The following is a 17,520-nucleotide window of genomic DNA, read 5'->3' as shown; positions in this document are numbered from 1 at the left end:
TACATGTATTTATACTAAAGTTATACAAAAATGAACAAAAATGTTTAGAAGTGAGTAGTTTTTCCAGGTGTGCAACTGCAATGTAAATAACTTTCATGTATCAGCCCCCAAATATAGTCTCCCACCACATTTTTGTTATGTGCTCCTTGGTAGCGGCATTCAAAGTCCAGTGTATCTTGGTGGAAGTGCTCACCTTGCTTCTCTGAATATGCTCCCATGTTCTCCTAAAATTTATCAAGATGAGCATCAAGGATATGGGCTTTCAGAGACATCCTGCAGCCCATTTTGCCATAGTTCTTTACCAGAGCCTCAACCAGTTTCACATAATCTTCTGCCTTGTGATTGCCCAAGAAGCCCCGAACCATTGCGACAAAGCTGTCTCAAACTTTTTTTTCCTTTCTACTGAGCTTCTGGGGAATTATGTGCACTTCAGGATCTTCTTTATTTGTGGTTCAACAAAGACACCAGCTTTGACCTTTGGCTCAGACAGTTTATGGAAGAAGTCTTGAAAGTACTTGAAGGCTGTAGACTCCTTATCAAGAGCTGTAACAAACTGTTTTATAAGACCCAATTTTATGTGCAATGGTGGGAACAACACCTTCTGGATGTCCACTAGTGGCTCACACTTGACATTGTGCTTCCTGTTGTAGTATGCTGCAGTGTCCCTGCTGTCTAAAAGGCAAAGATAACAGGAAACTTGGTAAAGCCTCCTTGCAGACCCATCAGGAATGCCACCATTCTGAAGTCTCCGATAACCTCCCAGCCATACTGATTATACTTCAAGGCTTCTATCAAGGTGTTGACGCTGTTGTACTCTTCTTCGAGGTGCACTGAATAAGCCAGGGAAAGAGATGGATACTTATTCATGTTATGGAGCAGCACAGCTTTGAGGCTTCTGGATAAGCTATGAATGAAGAAGCATCACTTGTTCAGATTACAGTCAATGACAATTACCTTGCACAGATTGGATACATTGTGGCAGAAGCACAAACCATCTTGACAAGTGAAGAAGCCTGAAAAATGTTGGTGACGCTTCCTCTGACTTGTGACTTGCACATTTTCATTTAACAAATCCCACTAATTTGAGCCTAGATGACAAAAACTCAGCATCTGACTTTGTTAGATCAAGATCCCTGATCAAGTCATTGAGGTTTCTTTGGTTGGGGTAGTACAAGTTTGTCTCACTTAGCTGCACCTCTGAAATTGTAATCTGAATCTTCAACGACTACCTCCTCTTCTGATTTGCTGCTCTCTTCTGAGGATGGCTGCTTTCTCTCTGGCAGAGTGGGTACATGGAGCTCAGGGCAATGGATGATGGAAGGTCTGGATACATGATAGCAGATGCATTCTTGCTAGTCTGACATTTGGAAGGGTCCACCATGCAGAAGTAGCAATTGCTTGAGTGGTCAGTGGGTTCATGCCAAAATCTTGGAATAGCAAACTTCATGTTCCCCTCTTTTCCCCCTCTGTGTCATCATACAAAAGAGCAAAATAAAATTATTATTATGAAGAATAAATTTATTTCATCCACAACTAATGTGTAAGAGGTTCATGCAAAATATTTTGTGATATTTTTTTCTACACTACTGGAAATTTTGTAAAAAAAATTAAAAGGTCAAAAATTTGTATAATATAAAATCTTACTATTCAAGCAAACAAAAATTGTTCGTCTTACCTTCTAGAGTTTTTTTGCAGTGATCGCAGGTAAAATGAGATGCTCAGGTTTTGTCTTGATCATTGAAAGGCATGCTGAAATATGCCTTGTAGGCTTCACACATTTTAGCAGATGCTGTCATAGAGTACTTTTTTGCTCTTGTCTTGATAAATTGGCCACATACATAGCAGAATGCATCTGAAGAATGCTTGCAGCTTGATGCCATCTCTGATAAAATCAGATAGGTCTATGTGTTCACTTATGCAGCTAGAATTAAACTGAAGTGGTGAGCCCCTGTAAATATATTACTATGGAAAATTCTAAAAGCTTCATGAAAATTCACTTAAGTTCTACAACATCCTACAAGGTTCTTGAAAATTCTTGTAAATTAGAAAAAATTCTCTATCAGCTGCTAAGCACTGAATCTACTTGGAATGTTCTAGAAAATGGGTAAATTTGAAAATTTCATTACCCAGGTCACAAAAGCAAAGTTTGAAGAGAAAAATAGTTCTTTTCCATTTACTTTAGGCATAAGGAATTGGGAAATGATACTTTCTGCTCAGGAACAAGAAAAAGTCAATTTTGTTACATAGTGTTATTTTACCTTCATGCTTTGTGTCTACAGGTTTTCTGCTCTCCTGAGGGGGTGTAGATTTTCTTCTCTCTTGAGGAGGTGTAAATTTTCGTCTCTCCTGCGGGGGCATAGGAATTGTGATTGTTCCATATTCAGCACTTGCTGGACGACAAGCATGTCTACCAACATCAAAATGTCATTAATTACAAGTTACTTCCAAATTATGATTAATAAACAGAACTGAAATTTTAATCCAGATGAATATATTGAGTATTGATGAAAGCTCACAAGAAAAAGAATACTACTGAATATTTTAAAGATTATTATTTCGCTTATTTAAAAAATAAAAATAAACACCTAATGTATATGAAAAAAAGTCAAAATCCTATCTTTTATCTTAACTACATATATCCACATTTTATACATCAGACTGTATCAGTTTTATAATGCATGGATATGAACTCACACTGTGTCTACTTTTAAAAACTTTTTTTCTTTACGATGGACAGGTGGGGCTGTAGCTGGTCGTAAAGAGAACTTTCCTTCAACGTGCATGTCTCTATAAATAAGGATATAGTATAATAATATATGTCACATTTGCTAAATCTACAAATATCAGTTCATTTTATCTTTTCCAAACTTGTAAAATATTGATACGTTCTGTCTTTTAAGGATTTGTGAAAATATTTAACAAAATCGAATGAAACCTACAACAAATTTTCTGGCTACTATCAAGTTTCTGCTTGCAAAAGTAATAATTTCATTTAGTATTTCTGGCATATTTTAGATTGCAAAATTTCTAAAACTATATTGTGCATGAGTTTAAAAGAAAAATACCACTACAAATACTTTATTTCAATTTAAGATTTCAATTTTCCTTTTAAAAACTGTTCACTTTGTTTTGTTTTACATTCTCGTCAATTTCAAACTAAAGGCTGTAAATCATACAAACACTGAAAGAATGACAAAGATTTATCAAGAACAAATGACTTCACTTTTGCAAGTATTGAGTCATAATTTTTGTTGACAATATTCTTGATCTATATGAATAATACTACATGACCAAAAGTATGTGGACACCTGACCATCACACCCATATGTGCTTTTTGAGCATCTCATTCCAAAACAATGGGCATTAATATGGAGTTGGTTCCCCCCTTTGCTGCTATAATAGCCTCCACTCTTCTAGGAAGGCTTTTCACTAAATTTTGGAACATGGCTGTGGGGATTCGCTCCCATTCAGCCAACAACATGGGTGAGGTTGGATGAGAAAGACTGGCTCGCAGTCGGGGTTCCAATTCATCTCAAAGGTGTTCAATGGGGTTGAGATCAGGGCTCTGTGCAGGCCAGTCAAGTTCATCCACACCAACCTTAGCAAACTATGTCTTTATAGACTTTGCTTTGTGCACAAAGGCAGTGTCACGCTAAAACAAAAAAGACCTTTCCCAAACTGTTACCACAAAATTGGAAGCACACTATTCTCTAGAATGTCATTGTATGCTGTAGCATTAAGATTACTCTCACTGGAACTAAAGAGCCTAGCCCAAACCATGAAAAAAAAGCCCCAGACCATTATTCCTCCTCCACAAAACATTACAGTTAGCACTATGCATTCAGGCAGGTAGCGTCCTCCTGGCATCCGCCAAACCCAGATTTGTGTCCGTCGGACTGCCAGATAGTAAAGCATAATTCATCACTCCACAAAATGCATTACCACTGCTCCAGAGTCCAATGGCACTGTGCTTTAAACAAATTTAGCTGATGCTTGGCATTGCACATGATGATCTTAGGCTTGTGAGCAGCTGCTTGGCCATGGAAACCCATTGCACGAAGCTCCCAACGAACAGTTCTTTTGTTGACGTTGCTTCCAGAGGTGGTTTGGAACTCAGTATTGAGTACTACAACTGTGGACAGATGATTTGTACCGGCTACGCACTTCAGCACTCAGAGGTCCCGTTCTGTGAGCTTATGTAACCTTCCACTTTCTGGATGAGCTTTTGTTGCTCCTAGAGATTTCCACTTCAAAATAATAACACTTACAGTTGACCATAGCAGCTTTAGCAAGGCAGATTTTTGAAGAACTGACTTGTTGGAAAGGTTGCATCAGATGTCAGTGCCATGTTGAAAATCACTGAGCTCTTCAATATGACACATTCTACTGTCAATGTTTGTCTATGGAGATTGCATAGCTGCATGCTTGATTTTACGGACCTATTAGCAATGGGTGTAGCTGAAATAGCTGAATTTACTAGTAAGAAGGGGTTTCCACACACTTTTGGCCATGTAGTGTATCTCACAAGTATGGTTTAACTTTCAATAAATAATAAGTAATTTCTTTTGATTGTTTGCATTATTTGAATATAAGATTGGTTGGTTTGGTGGTTTTTGGCACAAAGCAACAAGGCTATCTGTGCCAAACATCTAGCAAAAAGTTAAAATTAAAGTAAAATTCATAAAAGTAAATTAAGGTAAAACAAAAAGTTTAATTTTTGAATTAAAAACATAAATAACATTAAATCCAATTTTCACATCAGGTCTACAGTGGTAAGAAAAAAACTACAATAATACAAGTTGTAAAGGACTTTCTGTAGCATAATTGTAATTTTCATAACTCACCAGGATGACTAACAGGTAAGTTCAAAAATCAGGGTTAATTACCTGAAGTTTGGCATTTCCAGTCATGGTTTCGAGTTATTTGACATTATGGCCATTTTCAGAAAGTAAAGTAATACAAGTTTTCAAAGACTTGTAGCAAAATTTTAATTATTATAACTCACCAGGATGACTAACGAGTAGTTCAAAAACCACAGTTTGTCACCTGAAGTTGGCCTTTCCGGTCCTGGTTTTGAGTTATTTGACATTATGGCCATTTTCAAAAAGTAAAGTAATACAAGTTTTCAAAGACTTGTAGCAAAATTTTAAATATTATAACTCACCAGAAAGACTAACGGGTAGTTCAAAAACCACAGTTAGTCACCTGAAGTTGGCCTTTCCAGTCCTGGTTTCAAGTTATTTTATGTTACGGCTATTTTCTAATTTCAAATCAAACTAGATGTACTTTGATTCTTAAAAGGGTTGGTTGGTTGGTTGATTTAGTGTTTCAAAGCACAAAGCAGCTAGGCTATCTGTGCCAAACATCTGGTAAAAAGTTAAAAGTAAATTTAGTAAAATTCATAAAAGGAAATTAAGGTAAAATAAAACAAAGCTTAAAAAAAACATAAATAGCATAGAACCAATGTTTACATCTAGTCTACAATGTTAAGAGAAAAACTACAGTAATTCAAGTTGTAAATAACTTTCTGATGCGTAACTGTAATTATCATAACTCGCCAGAAAGACTAACAGGTAAGTACAAAAACCACCCTCAGTCACCTGAAGTTGGCCTTTCCAGTCATGATTCCGAATTACTTGACGTTATGGCCATTTTCAAAAATGAAAGTAATAATAAGGTTTTAAAAAACGTGTAGCAAAATTATAATAATAACTTGCCAGTATGACTAACGAGTAGTTCAAACGGATAGTTCAAACAGTAGCATTAGTCACCTGAAATTGGCCTTTCTAGTCCTGGTTTCGAGTTATTTATTGTTACGGCCAGTTTCTAATTTCTAATAAGGTGTAATGTATAAATTAAAAAACTTAAATGGTATTGAAAACATTAACGACCTTTAAAAAACTAAAAACATACCAAGGCGGACAGCATCACCATCACCAATAACACTGTCTAACATTATGAACAAACAATGGGACTAAACATGTTTAAAATGGTGCCATTGTTAAGAGTCATAACGACGACAAGAAACTAAAATATGGCTTATTGTGATCTGAGTATTACACAGACTACACACTGGTGCATCAGTTCCAGATGAAAGAAAACAATGAGTTAAAAAACTATGACCAATGAGTAGTCTAGTTAGAACAACTTCCTCTTTCCGAACCTTACGGAAGCAAGACGGCTAAAGTCCAATACAAGGTTTTAGTTTCGTTTTTGCATTGCTCACTCCAATTCGACTGCCAACTGGCAGGGAGCTGAGCCTTGAATACAGGACCATAGTCCATGTATAGGACAGACACAGCAGTAACAGTACCAGAGCAGATAGACATAGCTGAGGTGTTGGCAAGCTTATTCCCGCAAATACCAATGTGGCCTGGTATCCAGAAAAACTGGATAGAAGTAGATGTTAAAGAGAAATGAGCTAGTTGGTTTTTAATATCGGCGAGAACAGGGTGTGAACCAACGTGAAGCAATTCTAGGGCCAGTAGAGAACTAAGCGAGTTGGTATAAATAGTGCAGTTTGAGTACTGCTTAGCTTCTATGGGATCCAGGGCAAGAGAAATGGCATACAGTTCAGCAGTGAACATAGAAGCTGTAGAGGGGATTCTGCATGCAACCACCGAACCACAACAAACCATAGCAGAGCCCACACAGTCACCTGATTTTGAACCATCTGTATAAATAGAAATGGAAGGGTGGTTTGAAAGATGTTCAGCAAATAGCACACAGCATTTTCAATCAAGAGTGTCTACTTTTCTGAGATGACTTAAAGATGGTGGGATGGGCTGACCAATGGATACAGCAATGTTATCCAAGGACAGACTCAATTCATCCGACTGTGCCTGGATACATAGGCCAAAAGGAGGAATAGCAGATTGTCTGTTCTGAAAAAGCGTAGCCACTGAGGAAGGAAAACACAACCCCAGGTGGGATGCTTTGGTAAGGAATGAAGTTTTGAAGCATAGAGTAAAGACAGTTGCAAACAGCAGAGGTGCAAAGAAGGTTCATGAGACTATGTATAAGCTCTGAACTGGAGAAGTACAGAAAGCCCCAGTGCAGGGCCGAAGTTCTTGTTGATGACCAACAGTCTGGCAGAGCCACAGACCACTGATCCATAGTCGAGTTTCAATCGAATAAGAGCACGATATATCTTTAGCATAGAATATCAATCTGCTCCCAAGTGGTGGAAGAGAGGACACGGAGGATGTTCAGTGCTCTTGTACATTTGACCCATAGCTGCTTGATATGTGGCATAAAGGTCAGCTTACGGTCAAAAATAAGCCCCAAGAACTTTGTCTCAGGGACCACAGGCAGCACAACTTTACCGATACAAAGTTCAGAATCAGGGTTAATACCCCATTGGTAGCAAAAGTGCATGCAAATGGATTTATAGAGAGAGAAGTTAAAGCCGTTTGCTGTGGTTCACTTCAGTAAACGATTGAGGGTAGTCTGTAGCTGTTGCTCAATATACCTCATGTTCAATGACTGACAAGGTGTTGAAGTCGTCAACATAGAGCCTGTTTGCAAAAGTGAGAGGGAGTTGTTCAGTGATGGCATTAATTTTTATACTGAAAAGTGTGACACTCAGAACACAGCCCTGAGGGACTCCAAGTTCCTGTAGAAAAGAACGGAAAAGTGTTGAACCCACACGAACTTGGAATCTCCTGTCCATTAAAAAAATTTTAATAAAAATGGGCAAATGGCCACATAACCCATATATATGGAGGAAGTCTCACAAAATGCCATACACCCAGGATGTATCATAAGCCTTCTCAATGTCAAAGAATATTGATACAAGATGTTGTCATTTCAGAAAGGCTTCTCTGATTGATGTTTCAAGTCGAATCAGGTGGTCCATGGCGGAGCTCTGATTTTGGAACCCATATTGGGTGGGCGAGAGGTGGTTGTTTGATTTGAGAAACCAAACAAGATGAGCATTAACCATCCTCTCTAATATCTTACAGAGACAGCTCGTCAATGCAATTGGACGATAGTTGGAAGGAATCATGGGACCCTTCCCAAGCTTAGAGAAAGGTAAGACAATAGCCTGGCACCAGGCATCAGGAAAAACATTCTCCTGCCAGATCTGGATAAAAACAATCAGAAGAATAGCAAGAGAAGCAGGAGATAGACGGTGCACCATGTCATTGTGTATATCATCAGGTCCAACCAATGCACTGCCAGACTGACGAAGGGCCAGTCTGAGTTCCACCAGTGTAAAGGGACAATTATAGTCATAGAGACTTTCGAAAGGAAAGAGGTAATTGCTCTGCCCAATTCTTGATGGCTAAGAAGGTAGAAGAAGAAGCAGAAGTTCTAGAAACACAGCAAAAGCTTTCATTCAGAGTATCAACAATGCTCCAGGTATCAGCTACTTCCTGGACATCAGAGAGCTAGACTGAGAGGGAACAGAACTATATTGCACCCACTGACCTTTCAAATCTTGTCACATGTAATTTTGGAACTGGCGGCAGAAGATATTCTGGTTGTGAACTTAATCTAAGATTCCTTATGGCTTTGATGTCTAACCCACCAAGCATGTGCACGGGCCCGCTGGAAAGCGATGCGGTTCGAGAGTGTGGGATATCTATGGAAAGTATCCCAGGCCCGTTTTTCAACCTTCTGTGCCATATGGCACACAGGATTCCACCATGGATGAGGATATAGTAAAAAACATGTTGAGGTTTTAGGAATACATTAAGCAGCTGCTTGTATAATACATTCAGTTACTCTTGCCATACAGTCGTCTATTGATGGTTACAGATGATGGCAGGATCAAGTTCTGTGAGAGCAGTGAAAGAGGGCCAGCTTGCCTGATCCAGCTTCCACAAGGGCACGAGGATCAAGTGGCATCAACCACGGCCAGTCTCTCTCAAGATTACAGGAAAATGATCACTGCCTCATGGATTATTGTCAACCCTCCATGAAAAATGAGAGAATAATGAAAGGAAGCAAACTGAGAGATCAATAGCAGTAAAGGATTGATTAGGTGAATGGAAATAAGTAGAAGAACCAGTACTGAATAGGAGAAAGGTGTGATCAGAGACCATACACTCTACAGAATGATCCCTCCTATCAATATCAGCACCTCCCCAAAGTCTAATCAGAACAACTTCCTCTTTCCAATCCTTATGGAAACAACATGGCAAAAGTCCAATAGAGGGTTTTATTTGGAAAAGCTTGTTTTCACGTTGCTCACTCCAAGTCAATTGCCAACTTGCACATAGCTGAGCCTTGAATACAGGACCATAGTCCATGTATGGAACAGGCACAGCAGTGATAGTGACCGAGCAGACAGATTTTGCTGTGGTGTCAGCAAGCCAATTCCCACAAATACCAACATGGCCCGGTTTCCACAACAACTGTATAGAAGTAGATGTTAAAAAGAAATGGGGCAGTCGGTTTTGAACATCAGCAAGAACAGGGTGAGAACTAACATGAAGCAATTCCAGGGCCAGTAGAGAACTAAGCGAGTCAGTAAAAATAGTGCAATTTGAGTACTGCTTAGCTTCTATGTGATCCAGGACAAAAAAAATGGCATACAGTTCAGCAGTGAACACAGAAGCTGTAAAGAGGATTCTACAAGCAACCACCAATTCACAACAAACCATGGCAGAGCCCATAGAGTCACCAGATTTCTGTACAAATAGGAATCAAAGGATGGTTCGAAAGATGTTCAGCAAATAACAGACAGTATTTCCAATTGGAAGTGTCTGCTTTTCTCAGATGACTTAAAGATAGGTCACATTTGGGAACTATAAGAAGCCATGGTGGGATGGGTTGACCAGTGGATGCAGCAATGTTATCCAAGGACAGACCCAATTCATCCAACTGCACCTGGATACAAAAGCCAAAATGAGCAATGGCAGATACTCTGTTCTGAAAAAGCATGGCCCACCAAGGAAAAAAAACATAACCCCAAGTGGGATGCTTTGGTAAGGAACAAAGTTTTAAAGCATGCAGTAAAGACAGTTGCAAACAGCAAAGGTGCAGAGAAGGTGCATGAGACTTTGTGCATAATCTCTGAACTGGGGAGGTGTGGAAAGCCCCAGTTTAGAGCCAAAGTCCCCTGATGATGAATGGGGTCCAGCATCTTCAAGGCCGAGGTCCTGGCAATTGAATATATGAAGATTAGAAACATTCAGAATTCTAGAATAACTACACTGTATTTGGGTCTAAAAAAGTACAATTTTCCAAGCTCAGAAATATCTTATTTGAAATATAGCATGAAAAGAAAAGATTTCACACACAAATACTTCACAGAGGTTAAGAAATCCACTACAAGATTATTCTGAGTTTTCAGCTGGTTACATACATGTTACTGGGAGAGGCTGATGTAGGTAAGGAAGTATTTTCATAAATGAATGAGAAGGGCAGGGTCACTTTGGTTGATTTGATAAATATATTAATATTTCTGAAAATATAAAAGATAAGAGATTCTCACATTTTAACACAACAATATTGGTAATTTAAGTATGTAATTCATAAGAAATTATAAACTTTGTGTTTGGCACACAAAAATTTATATTTAGGATTTTTTTTAACATTTACGTTTAATTGTAATAACGTATAATACTAAAATGTAAATTATAATCCACAATTTGATATCATACTTATTGACATACATTCAGAAAATAGTAGTTCACTAAATTTTTGAATAAGAGTCTACAAATGCAATGACATGGCTTTTAACGCATAACCATAGAAAGACTTGTTGGTACAGTTAAGCAGTTAACAATGAACACAAATGAAAAAATACAATACTTTCAATTATTAATTTGCTAACAAGATAAAGAAAAAAAATTTAAACCAGTTAATAATTTTTGATGGTTTAAGTTTAGTTGCAGAATTGGTTTAATTTACACATAATTCATCCTTTTTTACCTAAGGCTACCTCCATATGCTAGAAATGGGGTTAATCCTTCTTGTTTTTCTTGGCTCCCAACATCCCCATGCTGACTGTCTACAGCAGAAGTTTTGTCTCCGTATAAAGGAGTACCATTTGAACGTTGACGATACTCATCAGCTTTCTTCAATCTCTCTGTAACTTCATTATACCAAGCAGTTTCACCAGAAGAATGTCGAGTGTCACCTTCCTAGTTAATGAAGTTTATTACAATGCATACACACAGTAAGATAATCTGAACAGTTTAACAGAAGCTAGAATATAAAACATGAGAACTAACAATGTCATATACTTTAAAGCAAATAAACATGATTTTAAACACTTCAGAAAAATGTCAAAATGTTTTATACTGTGTGAAATAGGTAACATATCAACAAAAATTGACCATTCTTTTTATTACATTAGAAATAAACATCTGGAAATACTGCAGCTTAAAATGTAAATAATTAATAAATGGAAGGCTTCAGTAAAATTATTCAATAATTTGTATTCTCATTTCAATATTTTCTTTAAAATAAATTTCAACAATACAAAGCTGTTGCAATTTTAATTTGTCACCAAATTTAGTGGAAGAAAAGAAGAGATAAAAAATATATGGACAGCTGGTAGTTTTACAGCAAATCAAGTGAGTTGTTTATGTTCAACTAAAATAAGTACTTAGAATGCTCAAAGTTTATGCATTTAACTGCCAAATTAATTCTCCTGTCCAATTTTTAATGGTACCTTTTGTTTGGGAGACTTTCTCCAACTTCCATCTATGTACTGGTAAGCAGAAAATGGTCGATACTTTGCTTTGTATTCTGTTTTCTTGGAACCTCTTCTATTTTTGAAAACAAACATTAATTTAAAACAGCTTTGATCAAAAAAGTATGCACATTGAGTTCTAAGATACATTAATTTATGAATTCATTTTTTTTAGCAAATCTATCATTACAGACCTATAGACCACACTCATTCAACTTACAAATCAAAACCTTAGAAATGATAATAAAAAAGAAATGTAGATACACTGTGAACTTAGAAGATAAAACTTTCATAATAAGTTACAGACAAGTGGTATGCAATGAAGACTATACAAATAAACTTACTTGTACAAACTAATTTTTTAAATTTGTTGAAGTAAAATAATTTCAAGTGTGTAACTACTACCGAAATATTAAAAGCTTCTTGTTGAATTGTTCTTTCTGTTGGTAACTAAGTGACATTTGTTTCTAAATGTTCTTATGCATAAACACACATGCTAGATATTTTAGGGGTAATTATGTACTAGAAATTAGCATTAACTCAAAAAATGTAAATTTCAAATGAAACCAACATCTTTATAAAATTTTGAAATCAAAGTTCTGAGAAGGGAATAAAAGTGTCATGATGAAAGACACTCAGATCACCAAATGTTAAGCTACAAGACATGGAAAAGTATATACGTAAATCATAACAACAATAGACAATAGGATCAAGAATTACTTCACCAGATTACAAAATGATAGTGATAACCACTGAAATTGATTCATCTGGAGGAATTTAGTGTAAAAGACCAGCCTTGAAAGCCCCGAGTGGAACATCAACAGATGATTCAATACTAAAAGCCCCAACATGTTAATCAAGGAGAGCTGACAGAGCACTCACAGGATATCCCTGCATGCTAGAAGAATGTGTTGAGAAAAGCCTTCAAAACATTTGAAATAGCTGTAGACTTTTCTGTATTAACTAAAGTGTGAACATCAAAGTTAAAATTGACTTCAGAATTCATAAGCAAAGCAAAAGAAAGTTATAGCATGATTGTCAACTAGAAAGTCTGGTTCTCATTTCCAAGAGGCAGATAGGATAATGGAAAACTTTCAGTAGGGTGATACCTTTAATGCATTACATCAAGGATACTCAAAATGAAAAGTCATGTGCTTATTAAGAGTGAGAACAACATAACAAGAAAAGATTTACAATATTTCAGAAAAAAGTAAAATGTACCCTTTGATGCAGGTTATCAGAAAAATCACTGATTTAATTGCACCTGTTAAATACATTAAAATGAAAATACATAAACACACACACACACTAATGTTTGTCTGCTTGCAAAACTCCTACACAGTTTAAGTCTGATTTAGATTAAACTTTGCAAGATTTTTCAACATCAGAAGTGGAAGTTCCTAACAGTTTCATTACAATTGAGGCTCTTATTAAAGTTTATTTAGTGCATGTGTCCATGTTTTTAAGAAATAAGTCAATAACAGCTTCCAAATGAAAAATGTTATATAATAGACCCTTGATAAAATTACAAAACAAAAAAACTTTTTTTCATGAATCATTATGCATTAGTGCAATGCTTGAGGATAGTACATGACAATACAGCAATTGGAAATTTGGAACATTCCCTTACTTTCCAATAGGAAGAGTTCTGCCCATTGTTTGAATTGCATGTTACTGTCAGTGATGTAACTATAGGTTGGAAGCGGTAAATAAGCATATACAAATTTTAACAAAAATATCCAACTTACTGAACAACTATGAAATATTCCATTTCATCATTTGATAGGTCTTATTTATGAATATGCACAACTCCAATAGATTATCTTAAAGTTATTTGTGGCTCAACACAAGTGATTACTGATTGGTTGATTTTGAATGAGAAAAACTAGATATTTTAGGTTTTTCTAGTAGAAAGCAAATGGTTGAAAAATAAAAATCAAGAAGGTAGGCAACTGTTGTAACAGACTGCCTGTTGCAGCTGTAACTAACAGAAGAGCATATACAATGTTTACTGACAGTAAAAGCTAACATTCCACGATTTTAGACAACTGTCAAGAGTGACACACTGTAGTAAGTGCTAAGATGTGAAACATGTTCGATGAAAGCATATCTATAGAGAGGAGGTGATACATTTTAAGTAATTCCACCGCCACGATCTGGGTCATTTTTTATCATAAATGCATTTAAAGTTCTCAATTCTTCTTATTATTCTTTTTTTTTTACAAGGATGGAAAGTTGATTATTATGTACACAATAAAGATATAATTAGAAGCATTTTAAATAAAACCAATTTAAAAAAAAAAAACTCTTTTGGCAACTGGTTTGAAGATTATTCTCTTTATGAGCAAAAACTTTCTAATATTGTTACTTCTTTGACCTTTGTTTGGAATACTTCATTTAGTTCAGAAGGTAGTTTACTTCAAAATGTGTAGACTGATGGCAAAAGTCTTTGAACTTAAGTTAATGATGAATTTAGGCAATGAACCCAAACAATTTGTTTGTATCTCACAAATTTATGAAACAGTCCCCATTTTTATTCTTCACTCGTCAAATAGAAAACAGAAAAGAGATTGTAATTTTCGTTGTGTGTGTGTGGTACATTTATTGGTAACTTCAACCATTTCAAATTTAATAAAGCATCAAGGTACATTCTCTGTAGTTATTACAATTTTTAAGGTTAAGCTATCAACAATACTACACTGGCAATTGGAACTGGAGTGATTGTGCTCAATAATTATTGACAATTGATGATTTTCCAATTCTGACATAATTGGTAAAACAGTTTGAAAAGTTGGATTGAAAAGCATTTGCCCTAACATTCAGTAAGGTATATTCTCCAAATAAAATACATGTTTGTTATTTTTACTTGACTGTTTTTGGAAAGTGTTACTGACAAAAAAAAAACTTGTACATACATCTTTGAAATGTATGAGCCTTGATGTCATATATAAAAAGTTAAAAAAGTAGCATTCTGATTTAAAACTAATTATCTTTATAAAAATTCATATAATCACTCTCTATTTCAAATTTTGTATATTAAATTTTATATATCAATTCCACAACACTGCCATAAACGTATGAATATTTGACAAAGTGATGGCATTCTTCATATGAATGTACTTTGGTTTTGAATACATGGGTATTCATGCCAATGTTTGTGGAAGGTCCATTCATGGTTTGTCACAAGCTCTGCTCATTTCAGAAATCCTTAGATCAGTTTATGTAGTTACACTTTTAATTACTTTTGATTTCAAACAACCACACAAGCTACCAAGCAGACATTTTTTACAAGCCCACTAGCATTTCACTAATTTCGAGTCCTGTTTTAGACTGGATATTATACATTCTTATCAGAAAGATATTAGGAAAGCCTCATTAAACATACCACAGATGTGTCCTGTATTTTTAGTGATGACTGTCTCATGGTACTAAATGGCATGAATGTTTGAAATATAAATATTAACCTCCTAATCACAGCTGTGTCCTGCTGTTCTGGTTATGTCTCATAGGATGGGATGTTATAAATTTTTAAAGGATAAGGACTGATTACATGTAAGAAACAAATTTAAAAGGCCCTAATTATCTGCTCACAGTTGTCCCTTCCACTGCTTAAGACTGTTTAATAAGATCAGATGTTAAAAAAAATTAAAAGATGAAGACTATATATATCATTACTGTTAATTTTGTCCCAATTCTGAAAGACTGATAGAACTAGATGTTTTGTTTAACACAAAGGAGACTAACAAAATAACTAATTACCTAATCACAACTGTGTCTTGCTGTTCTGGTTGTGTCTTCACTGATGGAACTTGATATTTCAAACTGGTTCTAGATACAGCTACAGTATAAAACCTTTTATGTCTTTTAAATCCCATTATAAACCACTGAAAAGATGTTCTAACATATACATTTTACACAAAAGCATTAAAACGTGAATAGAAAATGTTAGAAACACTTGAATCCAGAGTCTTTGGCTAACAGGATCAATGCTCTACCACTGAGCTATCCAAGTGTACTAATAATCCTATTTCTCTCTTCATACATAAGGTTTTTTATTAGTATAAGACAGTCACATTAATGGAAATTAATAATCAAACTGCTGGGCTCTTTAACCAGTTATATTCAACTAATTGATTCTTTTAATGTGAGACTTGGATACTTGAAAAAATAAATAAATAACGGGAAATATTAATAGTCCAAACTGAAAAATTTAAATCAACTGAAAACAATAATAATGGCAATATTTCAACTACTTGAGTAGTGAGAATAATTGGGAACACTAATTTTTATTAACAGATTATTTTGTGTGACACTAAACAATGCTCATAGGTAACAGATTAAATCAATTAATTGAATTAATCACCCAGCTCTAAAATTGATAATCATAGTATGTTATGTCAATGGGATATGACAATTAGTGGGTTCATTTACCATCACCCAACCACATTATATGAAGTCTATCATAAACTTGCATTTATTTCATTACTATTATTTTAAATCCTGTTAGAAATTAATCAAAGGACACTTTTTAATGCAAACTTTTCAAAAAACAAATAATTGAAAAAAATGATAGTCATAGAATAAATGCCTTACGTGTAAATAGGGATTTGAACTCTTTAGACAACTTAGTGTTAATAGCACAGACCCTTTTAACCAAAGGCCCTGAATTCAAGTCTTAGTCCCACAATCACTATTTCCATTATAAATTTTTCTGTATGAAATATGATTTATTATTTTATTGGCTTATGATCTATAAAATTTAGTGAATATAGTTGAAACAGGTATTTTGTCTAAAAGTGAAACATTCCTAACTAGTAGAGTACAGAAAGGTACACATGAATTTTTTTTAGTTTCCTATTTTACACTTTCTCTTTCAGTTCTTTAGTTACTCAAGTATTTTTTTCTCATATGTCATCATTTGGATTGTTACTGTTGAAGTACTAAAACAAACTCCATATCCTGAAGTATCCATTTAATTTTTGTCAAATTTACTAACTAGAGAAATTCATGCATATATACAAGCATTAAAACTAACACTCATCTTGTGTTCTTTTTGATGGCTGGGCAGGAGTCAAGCCAGTAGAAACGAATCTTCGGGCTACTGGAACCATTGAAACAGCTTGTCCACGAGGCCAAGTAAACTGTGATCTATACTCAGTGAAGACACCTTTTTCTTCTTCCCTGATAATGGGATTCATCCGGGGACGAGGTGGGGGATAACTTTGAATCATCAGCTGTTAGAAAATGCACTTCGCTACATGTTTTCATTTGATTAAATACTTTATGATACGTATCATAGAATTCTGTGTTAAATAACTATTTTGGTAATTTTCCTACACAGAGACTAAAACAAGAAAAGCTTACAAAAGAATGTCCAACTAGCAGGCTATATTTTCACAAGTAGAAAAAGAATGATAACAAATTTGTGTAATTTTGAATAGACATAAAATATCTTTTCTGGTACAGCTGTCAGCAAGTAAGTCAAAAAAGAAAACAAACAACACCAGGTACATTTTGTAACAAAGATTTTTCTTGTCTGGTACAGCTATCTGCAGACAAGCCCAAAACAACAGATTTGTTATACCTTGTAACACCCATTTCTTTTTATCTGACATAGCTGTCTGTAGGCAAGTTCAAAACAGATTCATTATATCTTGTGGCACCCAAATTCTTTCTATCTAGCATGCCTGTATGTGGACAGGCAAAATTTAATATGGAAAAACTAGTAAAGATTTATCAGTGACTTATGATATCACCCACTACCTATGTTAGGTGAAGTAACAATATATTTAGTTTAGATAAATTTCTGTCTAATAAGTATAGTTTCTTTTCAAAGAAATAGGTTGTTATACTTAGTTATGTTTTTTGAC

General features: G+C 35.3%; 1 protein-coding gene across 9 annotated transcripts in view; it reads right to left on the bottom strand.

Moving 5' to 3' along the window:
• The window catches only part of LOC143250568 (uncharacterized), a 140,533-nt gene that overhangs the window by 24,901 nt on the left and 98,112 nt on the right, over positions 1–17,520 (bottom strand). For all 9 annotated transcript variants that reach the window (XM_076501323.1, XM_076501324.1, XM_076501322.1 and 6 more), the window contains 6 exons: positions 16,686–16,884; positions 15,410–15,488; positions 11,630–11,726; positions 10,885–11,096; positions 2,695–2,787; positions 2,259–2,407 (listed from right to left, as the gene is read on the bottom strand). In XM_076501323.1, the coding sequence (XP_076357438.1) occupies positions 2,259–2,407; positions 2,695–2,787; positions 10,885–11,096; positions 11,630–11,726; positions 15,410–15,488; positions 16,686–16,884 (829 nt within the window). The remainder of the gene's footprint in view (positions 1–2,258; positions 2,408–2,694; positions 2,788–10,884; positions 11,097–11,629; positions 11,727–15,409; positions 15,489–16,685; positions 16,885–17,520) is intronic.

Source organism: Tachypleus tridentatus, chromosome 5 (genome assembly GCF_004210375.1).
Source record: "Tachypleus tridentatus isolate NWPU-2018 chromosome 5, ASM421037v1, whole genome shotgun sequence".
Lineage (NCBI taxonomy): Eukaryota > Metazoa > Arthropoda > Merostomata > Xiphosura > Limulidae > Tachypleus > Tachypleus tridentatus.
Note: the sequence above shows the minus strand (reverse complement) of the source record. Positions and strands in the feature narration are given on the sequence as shown.